The sequence below is a fragment of the Heloderma suspectum genome, chromosome 13, assembly GCF_057233095.1.
Source record: "Heloderma suspectum isolate Gila_16-S chromosome 13, 16-S_ref, whole genome shotgun sequence".
NCBI classification, from domain to species: Eukaryota; Metazoa; Chordata; class Lepidosauria; order Squamata; family Helodermatidae; genus Heloderma; species Heloderma suspectum.
The window spans coordinates 8,284,269-8,299,271 of NC_139470.1; the positions used below are offsets into that span (position 1 = coordinate 8,284,269).

At 46.2% G+C, this 15,003-nt stretch overlaps 1 protein-coding gene across 2 annotated transcripts in view; it reads left to right on the plus strand.

Annotated features, from left to right (window-relative positions):
- TMEM132B (transmembrane protein 132B) overlaps positions 1-15,003 on the plus strand; it is a 301,587-nt gene that overhangs the window by 242,338 nt on the left and 44,246 nt on the right. For both annotated transcript variants that reach the window (XM_084820222.1, XM_084820221.1), the window contains one exon: positions 3,315-3,458. In XM_084820222.1, coding sequence (XP_084676348.1) covers positions 3,315-3,458 — 144 coding nt within the window. The remainder of the gene's footprint in view (positions 1-3,314; positions 3,459-15,003) is intronic.

The window sequence follows — 15,003 nt, forward strand, 5'->3', positions numbered from 1 at the left end:
AATCGGACTGAGCACCTCTGCTCAGCGCCCACAACCTCTCGCTTGTCTCTACGCCTGCGCCTCACATCTAGAAGCTCCAGTTGTCCCTCACTCTCCATGCCAGGGTCACTGTAACTCCCAGGAATGTTAGTGGGGGGGGGGCTGTCCCTCCAGCTGCACCTCTGAAAATTGAGCGGGTTCCTCTCCCACAGATTGTTTCTCCTCCTCAGAATCATAGCTGCTTTGGGACTCTATGGGCTCAGATACAATCATGACACTGCTAGGGAGAGACTGCCTTTTCCTAGTGATGGGAGAGGGGGTGGGGTCTGGCAGTGAGCCAGAAGTTCATTCAGCCAGACAATCCTGTAGCTGTACTTTGCAGCAGTACAGCCTAATTATAGTCCTAGCATGAACTCTTTGCCTTGAGAGAGTCTCTTACTCTCATGGGTAAATTGAGCTTGAACTGGGGCATTTCCAGTTGATTTTGAAACACAGCAGAGTAGGAGGCAGAAGTTCCATCGGATGGGTTCCCAATGGTGGCATCAGAATCCTGAGATTTCATTGCAAATGTCACTTTTCTGGAGCATAGAGCTTCTCTCAAGTCCCTTTGCAGATTCTCTTCCTTCAATTTGCACCACTCCCTATGTAAGCCCTGGCAAGCCCAGGAACAGCTCGGCTGGAGTAATTAATCAAATGGTATCCAAGGCGGCTTGCGGACGAATTCTGTGTTAATGGACTCATTAGTGCACTATGTCTGAGAATGCATTGAGAAGGAGATGTATATGGCTCAATGGCCTCTAGAATATCTCCAGGTGGGGGTTATTAATGGGGAAAAAAGATTTCTTAAAATTAGCATTTGGCCTTTGGCATTCCAGCATTGGTACTGCAGTGATCCAACAAGGAAAAGGAAGGCTTTGCTCACTAGGCCACTGTGGCTGCAGAGAAGGAAACCACTTCATACTAATATCTGCTTAGGGAAGTGTGGAAGCCAAAGATGATGATAGCTTGAAGGCATTGAGGCAGAAGGAGACCTACAGCCACATGAACATAACTGGATGTTTGGAGGCAAGCAGGCAAAGGGGGTAGGGATGGCGGAGAATTTCTCCCCGAAACTTCGGGGGGCCGAGCGCCAACGTGTTCGGCCCCCCGAACAAGTTTTGGGGAGAAATCCTCCGCCCCCCCCGCCCCCCACCCCCCCCGGGACGGGACTTACCTTCCCTGAATGTCCCTCCCAGCGGCAGGTCCGGCTGGCGGTTCGTCCGGTGTTCGAGCGGGGCGGGAGCGGCAGCCGGTCTTTCGACCGGCTGCCGCCCCCGCCATTGCAATGAAAGAAAAAAAAAAAAAGTCCCCTGATAGGCTACGTGACGATTCACGTAGCCTATCACGGCAAGATTTGCAAAGTCAGCCATGATAGGCTACGTGAATCGTCACGTAGCCTATCACGGGTGACTTAAAAAAAAAAAGTGTGTACGGATAATGGCGGCCCCCATAGGGAGCCGCCATTCCCCTTCCTTATTTGGTCGCTGTAGTCTACGTCAATGTTTACATAGACTACGGCGAAAATAAGGGCAACGCTATTTGCGTTGCCCTTATTTTCGCCGTAGTCTACGTAAACATTGACGTAGACTACAGCAACTAAATAAGGAACGCGAATGGCGGCTCCCTATGGGGGCCGCCATTCGCGTACGCGCTTTTTTTTTTAAAGTCACCCGTGATAGGCTACGTGACGATTCACGTAGCCTATCACGGCTGACTTTCCAGATCTAGCCGTGATAGGCTACGTGAATCGTCACGTAGCCTATCAGGGGACTTTTTTTTTTTTTTTACTTTCGTGTTCGCGGCCGGGCGAGGCGGGAAGCCTTCTCCCCAGCCTGAATTTCGGCCGGGCAAGGCGGGAAGCCTCCCCCCCCGGCTTGAATTTCGGCCGGGCGAGGCGGGAAGCCTCCCCCCCCTGGCCTGAACTTCGCGGGGGGAGCAGCGAAGCGCTCCCCCCCACCGCGAAAAAGCTGCGAGAAAAGGTAAGTGACTTTCGTTCACCCCTAAAAGGGGGATAGCATCTTAAGAGCTCCTCAGTTTGCTCCAGGCCAAAATGGTTAGAGTTATAGGCCCTTTGTGTCCCCTAATCCCTGTTGAGTTGGTAGCTGCAGTACCACTACTGGCCATTGGCAGTGGTGGTGCTCAAGTAGAAAACAGCCAGAAACGCCATCCTCTGCCCAGCTAGGGATGGATGGACTGTGTAAAATCCACTCCGTCTGAATTTCTCGGATTTTCAGGCTCCTTTTGTTCCATTGTCTGCTCAGAGACGGATGCAACCCCCCCCACAAAACTTTTTTTCACCATGTGCAAAAATAATACGCAAATAATTCCATAAGAGGTTTCACCACAATTCCATAATTGACCTTTGTATGTAACATTTAGCGTATTGTCCCCCATTCCATTCCATTCCATTTCTCTTCAGCAGAAATGTGTGTATTTTCCTATGAATAAATATGCATAAATTTCAGGAAAGTTAAAAAAGAAATCTATGGACTCTACCCGGCTTGGGGAGGGGGGGGCGGTGTCGCTCTGCAGCAGATTCTGCAGGTCAGATTCTTAGATTCTAAAATACGAGCTCATTTTAGTCTGCCTTGAATTTCTCCAGCATCCCTATGCCTCGGTGCCAAAGTAGAGAGTACAGTCCAGGAACTAGAACAGGGGTACACAAACTTTGCCCCCCCAGACTTTCACTGTGCTCCCCATGGCACTACCCCCACCATCAAATTCCTTATGGATGTAATCTTAAATCCTTTCCCAGATATCCTCATACAGATACCCCCCCCCCCCCACAGCTAGCAGAATGGAATGAATGATCTTTATTGGGATTTCTGGAAGACGAGGAGGAGAGATGGCGTTGCGCTCCCTCCCCCAGAGATTATCAGCCAGATTGCTGGTGTATGTGCATGCACATACATGTGTGCATGTGCGCATCTGTGTGCATGCGTGTGCACATCTGTGTGCATGCATGTGCATACATGTGCGGCCCCTAACCCAGCATCGTACATGGCCTTCGGGACCAAAATGGTTGCGCTCCCCTGCAGTAGAGTCTCCCATTTGAGATGTCTAGCACTTGACAAATAGGAAAATATGGATAACCATTCCTCCATACGATAGATGCTGTTCATCAGAGATGGCTGTTTTGAACAGGGACACACCCACCCACACCCACACCAGAAATGCACAAACGGAATGAACTCAAGGGCCATCTTGACTAATATCTGACAATAACTCTTCAGCTGTGCCCAAATGTGATGCTGATTTAACAGTGCCCACCCTTCTGTGTTGTGTGTTTCTGTTAGGATACTGAAGTCCTTAACACAGCCATTCTGACAGGGAAGCCGGTGTCTGTCCCAGTAAAAGTGGTTGCTGTTGAGGAAGACGGATCGGTGAGAGATGTATCTGGTTCCACTGAATGCAAATCAGCAGATGAAGATGTCATAAAGGTAAGGTTGCTGTTGAGAAGCCCTTAAGCACCTAAGTGTGGCCTTGTCGGAGCAGAACAACAAGGCCCATCGAGTTCTGTACTCCAGTTCTAAATATGGCTGCCTTTCTTTGAGATATAATCATAAGTGTAGCATGACAACAGCATCTGGTATTCAGAGAGAGAGAGAGAGAGAGAGAGAGAGAGAGAGAGAGAGAGAGAGAATACTGCCTCTGAACATGGAGATTCATTTAGTTACCATGGCCAGTACCCCTTAATATTATTTATTTATTCAATTTGTGACTACCTGTCAAAAATGGCACTTGAGGTGGCTAAAAATAGTAATGGGAAAACCAGAATTTTGATTAAGATGTAAAATCAGATCAGTTAAAAGAACAACTCAAAACACAGCAGTAAAAAGAAATACTGGAGTTTATCCTGTATTCTGGTTCATCATCACTCCCTCTAATAGCGAACACGGGTGGTGAGTGCTGACAGCAGTGGAGTCAAAACAGGGCTACAGGGAAACAAGAGGGAGGCATCAGCATGCTCAGGGGAACCCCAAGACAAAATTTCAAACAAAAGAAAGCTTAGGGGCAGCCCCTTCCCCAAAACAGCTCAGTAAGGACTGAGCATGCTCCATAGCCACGGAATGCTGAGTGTCATTTGGAAAAGAGAACTGGAATATGGTGGGTGTAGAATGGAGCATTCAAAGATGTTGATAATCCCTTTGCAATTCGAAGTAGTGTAGTCCTCCCCCAGGACTCTACCACTCCATTCCCACCTCATTCTGTTGCATGTGCAGGCCAGGTCTATGCTGTGCCATGTCTGAAAAAGTGTTTGAGGCTCTAGAACCTTCTGAATGTCTTTGCTGCTTCTGGAAAGAGACCTTTCCTTCTGCTCATTACCTCTTCCCTTTAGTGCATTTGCAACCTGATGTGCCAGTATTGCGTTCCCCTGCGGATTTCTGTTTGAACTTCCAAGACAAGCAACTTTGTGTTTTTAAGTCATTGGTCTAACCTTTTTTCTTTTCTTTTTTTCCCATCGACAAGACCAGTGATGACTTCAAAGGTAGTGGAGGCTTTGTCAGAGGATCATTAACTGGGATCTTAAGTGGGCAGGGAAAATACTAGGGCTGGGCTATTATTCATTATGAAATAGATAGACGGCTCTGATTTTTCGCCAGGCCCTGGAATTCACCTTCTCGCCTTGGTTTTTAAAGTAGTCTGAATGAGTTCATTATCAGGTAGAATGAAACTGCCTGAAGAAGGGAGAAAGTCTGCTGAGTTCTTTGGATTATTTTGTAACATCACCTTCTGCAGGGAAGAGATGTGATGCTCACTTTTTGTAAACGTTGAGAAATGGGGACTAGAAGAAGATACTTTTGCTTCTTATTCTAGCTTCTGAGGCAGGTGGGTAGAACCTCTTTCAACCCGAGGAATGAATTCCATTTCGGGGTGTGTGTATATGCATTCCAGTGGTGGGCAGAGTCAGAGGCAAAGTGGACAATGCCAAGGGCAAAAGGGGCAGTTCCAAAGTACCAGCATATTTTAGCGTAAAGCTCTTTACTGCCTGTAACTAAGCGTTAGGAGAGGCATTCCAGGAGGAGATCCTGGGGGGCTGGATTGGGACCCAGGCCTGAGGTTTTGCAAACCTGTTCTAAGGGCTCATTCTTGGATAAGGTAGCAGTGGGGTTGACTCTCCCCATGGCTCTATCTCAGCCTTTTCCAATCTCAGTCTCTGTTCTGCAATTTCCCCCCAGTCGTAAGTTAATTCCATCCTGTTTCTGTATTATTTTGCCATTTTTTAAAAAGTCAGCACAAGCATTTGTACACATTGCTCTACACATTTTTTCAGTGCATGTTGTATGCATTTTCCTCAATATACACATTTCCCCAAGCAATTTCCTCTAATATATTTATTTATTTATTACACTTAAGTTATATCCCACCTTTCTTCCATTGTGGAACTCAAGGTTCATTGTGGAACTCAAGAACTCATGTGGTTCCCTGGCGGCCTCCCCTCCAAGCACTGGCCAGACCTGGACTTCAGCAAGATGGCTGCCTCCTGTGCCTTCAGACCATGTATTGGGACCATTAACATTAAAATTAATAACATTTTAATGTTATTTTCCCAAATATACATGTGTGTGTGTGTGTGTGTGTGTGTGTGTGTGTGTGTGTTTGGAGAATTGCATCGCAAAATATGGGTAAGTGCCGATACTGAAGGATGTTTTGATTTTCATTTCAGTTCAGGAAGTATGAATGACAAACGTCTATGCACACTTTTCCCTGATGTGCATATTATGGCTCACATTTTTTTGAGTGGACAGCTGTGGCACTAAATTGGGTAAAGTGCACATTTTTGCCGTGCAACTCTTCTGTTGCTCATTGGTTTGACAGGTGCAAATTTGATAAACCTGTGTGATATTTGCAGAGAATGAAATTGACACGCATTCCTAGTTTTCATTGGCAAGGAAATTTGTGCTGATGTTCAGTGCAATCCTATGCAAGTCTACTCAGAAGCAAGTCCCCTTATTTACAATGATGCTTACTCTGCGGTAAGTGTGTAAAAGATTAGAAACATAATTGATGGAGAGACTGATTACATCATTAACTGATTAAAACAACTAAGATCTGACTCTGATTCAGCCTTAGCTTCCAATTTCATTGCTACGTGACTTTCTTGCAGTTCTTATCTGATTGGGTACTTTCTTATTTTTTGCTCTGGAATAAACTGTTGCTCTTGTAAACCCTCAAAGTTATATATCACCAGATTCTTGGCTTCATTTCTTCCCCGCCCTCCTCTTGTCACTTCATTACAGCACACAGAGATGTGTTAAGATAGCTTTTGTGGACTTACCTGGGTGTTAATTGAGTTTCTAATATTTTTGCTGGAGTATTTTGGTGCGACTAAACATTGAGTTAAGCTAGCTGGAGAAATATCATTAAAAAGGATTAGGTAGCCAATAATAATATTAGCAACTCTGTACAGTGAGGGAGGTGCTGCATTTCAAAACACCACCTTTAAAGGATAGATCTGGTGATAAAGAGCAGTAACATAATATCTCTTTCTGGATCAATTTGCTTTACAAGTATGAAAGCTTTTGAATAGCTCAGAACTCTTCCCTACACACTGCATGTATGGAAATCCCCCAGTATAGTGAGAGCTACATCAGCTGTAACTCCTCCTGAAGTCAATTACCTCCTTGAATCTTTTGTTTGCCCCTCTTCACTTGATCTTCTGCACACCTGGAATTCTGCTTATCCCACCAGGACCATGAATGAGATAGGAAAATCTGTAAGCTTAGCATCTCCCAAAGCATCAGGTATGCATGCAGGACCATACAGTGGTAACACTATTATCTATCTATCTATCTATCTATCTATCTATCCATCCATCCATCCATCCATCCATCCATCATCTATCTATCATCTGTCTATTTGTGCCCTGGCTTTCTACCAAAGAAAGGCACCCTAGGCAGCTTACAGAGGCAATTAGATTTGGTTAAAACAATAAAACAATTCATTAACATACAATAAAAACATAACAGTTACTGAATAAAAACAGCACCCAACCCAAAAGCCTCCTTGAATAAAGCAGTCTTTGCCTGGTTTTCCCAGTAGTAATGTATGGCTGTGAGAGCTGGACTATAAGGAAGGCTGAGTGCCGAAGAATTGATGCTTTCGAACTGTGGTGCTGGAGAAGACTCCTACGAGTCCCCTGGACTGCAAGGAGGTCAAATCAGTCCATCCTAAAGGAAATTAACCCTGAGTGCTCATTGGAAGGACAGATACTGAAGCTGAAGCTCCAATATTTTGGCCACCTAATGCGAAGAGAAAACTCCCTGATGCTGGGAAGGATTGAAGGCAAAAGGAGAAGGGGACGGCAGAGGATGAGATGGCTAGATAGCATCACCGGTGCAATGAATATGAACTTGAGCACACTCTGGGAGAGAGCGCAGGACAGGAAGGCCTGGCGTGCTATGGTCCATGGGGTCACGAAGAGTCGGACACGACTGAACGACTGAACAACAACAACAAGAGCAGAAGAAGAGATGCAGTAAAACTAGCCTCCCTTGGGAGGGAGTTTCACAGCCTAGGAGCAGCCACAAAAAAGGCCCTCCATTGTGTCGCCACCAAACATACCTCTGAAAGTGGTGGTCTCAAAAGAAGGGCCTCCCCAGAAGATCTTAAGAACTGGGGAGGCTAATATGGGAGAAGGCGGTCTTTCAGACAGCCTGGTCCCAAGCCACATAGGGCTTTATTGTCCATAACCAGCACTTTGAATTCTGCCTGGAAAAAGACTGGAAGCCAGTGAAGCTGCTGTAACAAGGGAGTCACCTGCTCCCTGTAATCCTACCCCTTACTTAGGGAGCTGAAGATTCATGTTGTCCTTTATTGTTTTTGAGAGAGGTGTTGAATCCCCTGTCTTCCATCAGCGGCCATTCCACTGGCTTCTTCAGTGGGAGAGGCAGGACATGAGGCCGTCTCCATCAGCTTAGCAGGACCACATTCTCCCATTCTAGGGATGGGCCTTCAAGGGCATTCTGGCGAGGTGTGGCAAGGCACATGTTTTCAGGGAACATTTTCAGGCCCATGGAAAGCCCACTGTGAGAATGGATTCAACATCAAGCCTGATATCAGGCTCTCTGACAAGCATGAATCTTGGAGTATTGATCCAGTAGTACTGGGACTTACTCATGGTTTAAGTATTTCTTCAGAGTGTGTGTGAAGCCCCTCCTCCCTGGAGGAAGCCTGCTTGCACCTTACAAGGGACTGCACACCATTACCAAGGCATGTGTTCCAGTGGGACTGGGAGTCCTCCTGCAGCCTCTGGGCTTGGTAGCTGGAAACATAGGGACCTGCTGTACACTGACTCAGGTCATTGGTTCATCTAGCCCAGTATTGTCAACACTGACAAGCAACTAGGGCTGGGTGAGAATGTTGTTGAATCAGGATGGTGTGCCCCCCTTGAGGAGTCCTCCTCTGAGGAGGAACTTGGCTTAGCTGAGCTCAAGGACTCTTCTTCCTCTGAGAATGATCCAGAGGCAGCATCTCAGGAGGAAGTCGAACATGAAGCTGAAGAGGAGGCAGGCCCCTCTGGAATGTCCGGTGGGGGCCTCCCTCCTCTGCCTCCTCCTTCCCTGAGCCAGGACTGGTACACCCACCCAGCCCTCATGAGCAGCAATGAATGAAGTACAGAGAACACTCCCAGCTCTTAGAAGCGTCAGGCCACAGTCAAGGAATCCGGCTCTGTAAGGCCTTCCTTATATAGCCACCTTCATCAGGAAACTCCCTAATGGGTTGCAGCTGGGAGTTGGGCACGTCCTGGCTAGAGCTGCGTAACAGGCTGCTTGAGCAGGTTGTCGGAAACAACATCCCCGTTTGCTCCCGGTATCTGTGGGTGCTCCTTGATCCGGAACCCCTGGCTTTGAATTGGATTTTGTGTATGACTTTGAATCGATCCTGACTCACCTTTGCTTCACTCTTGTAGTTGGAACTCTGCCTTGCACAGATTTTGGACTGTCTGACAAAGTGACAAAAGGCTTTTGGTCTTGTGTCTTATCAGCATCTGTGAGTGCAAGCGGCCTTGAAGTGGCTATCTTTATTAGCTACTCTGCTGGTGGGGCTCCCAGTTGGAGTAAGCGCCTTGTTTTAACAACACACTCTGAGACAGGACACTGGGACCTTCTTTATGCAAAAGGGGGGCTCTTTCACGGAGGCAGAGCCCCTCCCCCCTGTGGGAGAGGAGGGTTCCCCTTTGCTGCAGGGGGTTCCAGGGAAGAGTCTAAGGATGGGTGCAATGTTATATCCTCAAGAACAGGGATTGAGACTTCACTATCCCCTGGGGCTCTTTCATGGAAGCATCTGGCAAGATAGGGCACTGCTGGCTATCTCTTGTAATGGCTCAAGAACCCAATTTTATCTGAGTTTTAGGGCCTATCACTAACATGGGATTGGGGCCATGGCACTGTGTGCCGCTTGGATCCTCTCCTTCCTACAGTGGCTATTCGGCCAGGTCACTGTGTAACTGTTCTATGCAAGTGTGTGAGGATTGGTAACTGAATTTGCCTATTTTCCTCTTTTTGTACTCTTTCCTCCTTGTTTGTCATGTCCATTAGATTATAAACCAGTGTTTCAAATTGCAAACCACCTTGATTGCTTTGGCGGAAGGGCGGTCTATAAATCCAGGAAACCAATCAGTCAAGGAAACAAACAAGAACCTGGGAATTTAAAAAAACCCAATGGCTCCATTGTCTTCCATATCTTTTATATCCCAGTCCTTAGAAATCCATGATCAATTTTACTTCCAGGGGCTTTGGTCCTTTCCTTTCCTGCCCTAGGCAAGCAGGACACTGCAGAAAGACTCATCAGGCAGTGTGCGCGTAATTGCCTAATTTTGTGCTTTACCCCATTAATTCCATCCCTTGTTGTTCTTTTCTAATTGCAGAAATGTGTCCTGGCCCTGTTGCCCATGACAAATGGCATGGCATCCTTAACCTTCGATGCTTGCTCAGTTGATTTTGATAAACCAAATGGAATAAGATGGATGAAGGGATGGACCATGGGTTCATCCCCCTGCTTTGACCTTTCTGGGAAAGAGCTGGGATGTATTGCCTTTGTGACTGGAAATTCTGACATGATCCATGCGCTGTTTTTTCACCCCTTTGAGCCTCTGAGCAACCATCTATTCTGTGACTCTTAACATGGCCAGCAAAACTGTAGCAACATTCAGACAGAGTTCTGTGAGCCACTGCAGACACTGGGATCCAGTGTGGTGTAGTGGTGAGAGTGTCAGACTGGGAGCTGGGAGATCCGGGTTCTAGTCCCCACTCAGCCATGGAAGCTGACTGGATAACTTTGGGCCAGTCACAGTCTCTCAGCCCAACCTACCTCACAGGGTTGTTGTTGTGAGGATAAAATGGAGAGGAGGAGGATAATGTAAGCTGCCTTGGGTTCCTTGCAAGAGGAAAAAGGTGGGATATAAATGCAATAAATAAATAAACAAACAAACAAACAAACAAACAAACAAATAAAGGATTAGATGGACCCATTGCCTGGCTCAATATATGGCAACTTAATATGTCTGTATGTTCTTGGTCATGTTAGACTCCAGTGGAAGTTATGGAGCTGGATTGATAGATATGACAATGAACAACTTATCTGCAGGCCAGGGATGAAAACATACTTCTTTTCCTTCCCTTATATAAGCCTACAGAGAAAACAAATTTAGGATCCTATCGAAGAGTAATCCACCCATTTTTTTTAAAGAACCTAGTGCATTATTTCCTCCCAACTCCACAAATAATGAAAACTATTATGAAAACTATGAGTTTTACATGTTTAGTATGTTTAAATCCCACCTTTCTTCCATCATAGAACACAAGACAATGGTCTTCCATCCAGGCACTTTCTAGACCAGGCCTGCTTAGCTTCAGCAAGGTGGCTGCCTCATGTGCCTTAAAACCACGCCTGTAGATACATGCCCTTATAAAAGCCCTACTTCCATAATTTACCATATCGTACTGTCAAAATCTTTTAAAATCATGACAGAGTTAATAGCAATTTAACCCCCCCACACACACACCTTCACTCACCAAGCCACCTACACTCACCCCAGGCCCATCCAGCGATCTCTGCAGCTGCCATTTTGTGAAAAAAAATTTCAGGCACAGATATGCGCACGTGTGCCCTTCCGCAACATGGCACTGTGGGTGGCCTATATATGCAAAGTTACAGGCATAAATGGGCTGTTAGCTGGATGGGCCTGGTGTGAGTGCAGGTGGCTTGGTGAGTTGGGAGGGGTTGGCGTTGGGTCCAGGAGTGCCTGGGGGGGCACAGGATTGGCAGGGGGGCACCTGTCCATCCCTAAGTATTAGGCACAGTGGATCAGAACCTTGGACAGAGGACTAGGCAAAGGATTCCCAATTATAGCAAAGGGAGCTGGTGCTTCAGCAGAGTGCAAAGGCCTCCTGAGACCTCATGAGACCTTAGAAAGCTTGGCTCTGCTACCACTGAGAGGCTACCTAGGATCTTAAAGGGTTATTGCCTTATTCAGTTGCTCTTATGATGAAAGGGTGCTAGGAGCTGCACCAGGAGAGAGTCCTCTGAGTCTGATAAAGCCATGTCTTCTGTTCTGCAAGGACCTGGTAGGGGTGATGGAGACTTCTCATCCAGGTTGTCCTTGGAGCTGTAGGGGGGCAGGGTAGGTCAAGACCACCAAACATGACATTCTCATTTCACAGCCAAACCTTGTTATGTAGCATTACGAAATCGCTTCACTCCCAGTATGTCCAGTCTAGGAAGGACAAAGAAGCAGCAGCCGGTGGGGAGGGAGAATGACACCAAACAAGATAGAAAACTGAAAACACTGCTACTGACCTAAAGTAATGAAACCTGAGAATATTTGGCACAGCCCTGAGTATAACATCATACCTCAAATATCACTGACCTTTAATTTTATATTGGTCTTCTGCTCTATTTATGCTTAAGCTTGGTGTCACTGCTGTTCTTTGACATGGTTTTCCAGTCATCCTGAAGGACAACTTTTCAAAGGACCCTTTCCTAGAGATGAACCTATCAGTTTTGGTTTTTTTCAGTGCCTTGTCTTTCTGATCTTCAGTTCGGTTTGTCCTGAACTTTTTTAAGTGATTAAAAAAAATGTTTGCATGAAAATTAATAAGCATTTGTGTGCACGTTGTTCTGAATACTTACATTTTTATGCATTTTTTTTTGCTGAACATGCACATTTTTCCAAGCGATCTTTGTAATAGAATATGTTTTTGATGTGATTTCCCCGTAATATTTCCCCTTTTTGTCTGTAGTTTTTGATTACCCTTCTTGATTGGAGACCTCCATTACAAAACTAGAAGTGCAAATTTCAAAAGATAACTAAGTTTCAGTTGGCATAGTGCTTCATAAGTACAAAATCAGATTATTCATTTATTTATTTGATTTGTACCCCACTTTCGACCCAAAATGGCACTCAGGGCAGCTTACAATCAGTGATAAATGCTACAGTAAGCAGATACATTGAAACACCATTTACTGTTTTATCTTTTGCGTTCACCACTCCAAAATCTGCTTTAGATATAGAGCGGTATACACATATTGTAAATAAATAAATAAACACAATGACAAACAATTAAAAACACAAAAACAGCAGAGTTAAAACAGCATCCAGCTCAACAGATCCACTTACACACCAAAGAGCCACTTGAATTAAGAAGTCTCTGCCTGCTGGTGGAAGGACAAAAGAGAGGGAGTGACCCTAGCCTCCCTTGAAAGGGAGTTCCACAGCCAGGGACTCAGGGAGTGGCCACTGAGAAGGCCCTCTTTTGCATTGTCACCAAACTTGCCTCTGAAGGGGATGGACTTGAAAGAAGGGCCTTAAAATGTGAACTGAGCACATTTCTCCCCACCCTGATTTTTCCCATTTCTTAAAACACACACACACACACACACACACACACACACACTTCTGTTCACATTCTTCAAGTACCCAGGAGCCAATACTGGGCTGTATCATCATAGTTCAGTCCTACTTACGGTTTAGCAAGCACAGTTCTATTATGCTGCCACTGCCAGTATCATTCCTGTGCATTTTCCTCCATGGCCCACATCTCCAAAGTTTGAGCTTGGCACTGGTCTTTGTTGGAAGAGGTAGTGGGCTCTCCCACAATGGGGGCATTCAAGATGAAGCTGGACAGCCTGCTGTCAGGGATGCTTTGACTTAGATTCCTGCATTGAGCAGTGGGATGGACTTGATGGTCTTATAGGCCCCTTCCAACCCTACTAGTCTATGATTCTAGGAGGCAGCTGGGTATTTACTTTTATTTTCTTGGGATCTGTAATCAGCCTTGTTCTCTCTCTCTCTCTCTCTCTCTCTCTCTCTCTCCCTCCCCCTCTGCAAGCTTTAATCAGATTTCTCTAAACATTGCTTGAGTGAATGTGTTGTGGTTTAATTTACCCGCACCTGCCTTTTGGCGATGTGTTCCGAGAGGCACTCCCTGGGGAGCTATAATTGACACTGAAGACAAGGATGATGCGTCTGACAAGCCACTGTCATTCTGAAGTACCCGCAGTTAATTTATATGACATAAAAGCTCTTGCCTTTGACAGATCTCAGCTCCTTTCTCCCTTGGGTGGAAAGGTTGTGGGGATATTTTATATTACTGTTGGCTGAATTTTATTTTAACTTTGCAGCTGGAAATGGAAAAAGAGAAGCTGTGATAGGGAGAAGGCTTGTTGGAGTCAAATATTTTCCCCTCCACCTGATGGCTAGTATTACCCTCTAGGGATAAGAGCAAAAGAGGCCGAATGCCAATGCATTCGGCCCCCCGAAATTGGCGGTGAAATTCTCCGCCCCCCCGCCCCCCCCGGGATGGAACTTACCTCCCTCGAATGTCCCTCTCGGCGACGGGTCCCGGCGGCGTTTCGCCGGCGTTTCGGCGGGGGCGGGGGCAGCGGCCGGTCTTCCGACCGGCTGCCGCTGCCACCATTACAAAGTAAATGTAAAAAAAACACTACACACACACGTGATAGGCTATGTAACGATTTACGTAGCCTATCACGGCTAGATTTCCAAAGTCAGCCATGATAGGCTACGTAAATCGTTACTTAGCCTATCACGGGTGACTTTGAAAAAAAAAGAAAGAAAAAAGCACATACGCAAATGGCGGCACCCATGGGCACCGCCATTTGCATTCCTTATTTGGGCCTGGGTAGTCTATGTGAAGATTTACGTAGACTACGGAGAAAATAAGCGTTGCCCTTATTTTCGCCGTAGTCTAGGTAAATCTTTACGTAGACTACCCGGGCCCAAATAAGGAACGCAATTTGCGTACGCGCTTTTTTTTTTCAAAGTCACCCGTGATAGGCTGCGTAACGATTTACATAGCCTATCACGGCTGACTTTGGAAATCTAGCTGTGATAGGCTTCGTAAATCGTTACGTAGCCTATCACGTGTGTGTGTTTTTTACTTTTTTCTTTCGTGGCCGGGGAGATGGGGCGCTTCTCCCCGGCCTGAATTTCGGCAGTGAGGGATGGGGCGCCTCCCCCCCGGCCTGAACTTCGGGGGGAGAACTGAAGCGCCTCTCCCCCACCGCGAAGCAAGCTGCGGGACCAGATAAGGGACTTTCGTCCATCCTTAAAAAGAACATCAGAAGAGCCCTGCTGGATCAGACCAAGGGTCCATCCAGTCAGCATTCTGTTCACACAGTGGCCAACCAGCTGTCGACTGGGAACCCACAAGCAGGACATGAGCGCAAGAACACCCTCCTGCCCATGTGTATGACAATTAAATTCTTGTTAGGAATGATGCGAACAGGAACATGGGAAGGAAGTACTGTAGTTCTCAGGGAATTTTCACCATTTGATCATGTTTGAGAGAGTGCACTTCTGAAAATGTGCATTTGCGCAAAAGTGCGCTTCCAAAAATGTGCATGATTGGTTTTAATTTTTGTGAACTGCCCAGAGAGAGCTTCGGCTATTGGGCAGTATAGAAATGAAATGAATAAATAAATATGCACATGTTGCACGTTCATGCAAATCCTCCCAAAGTT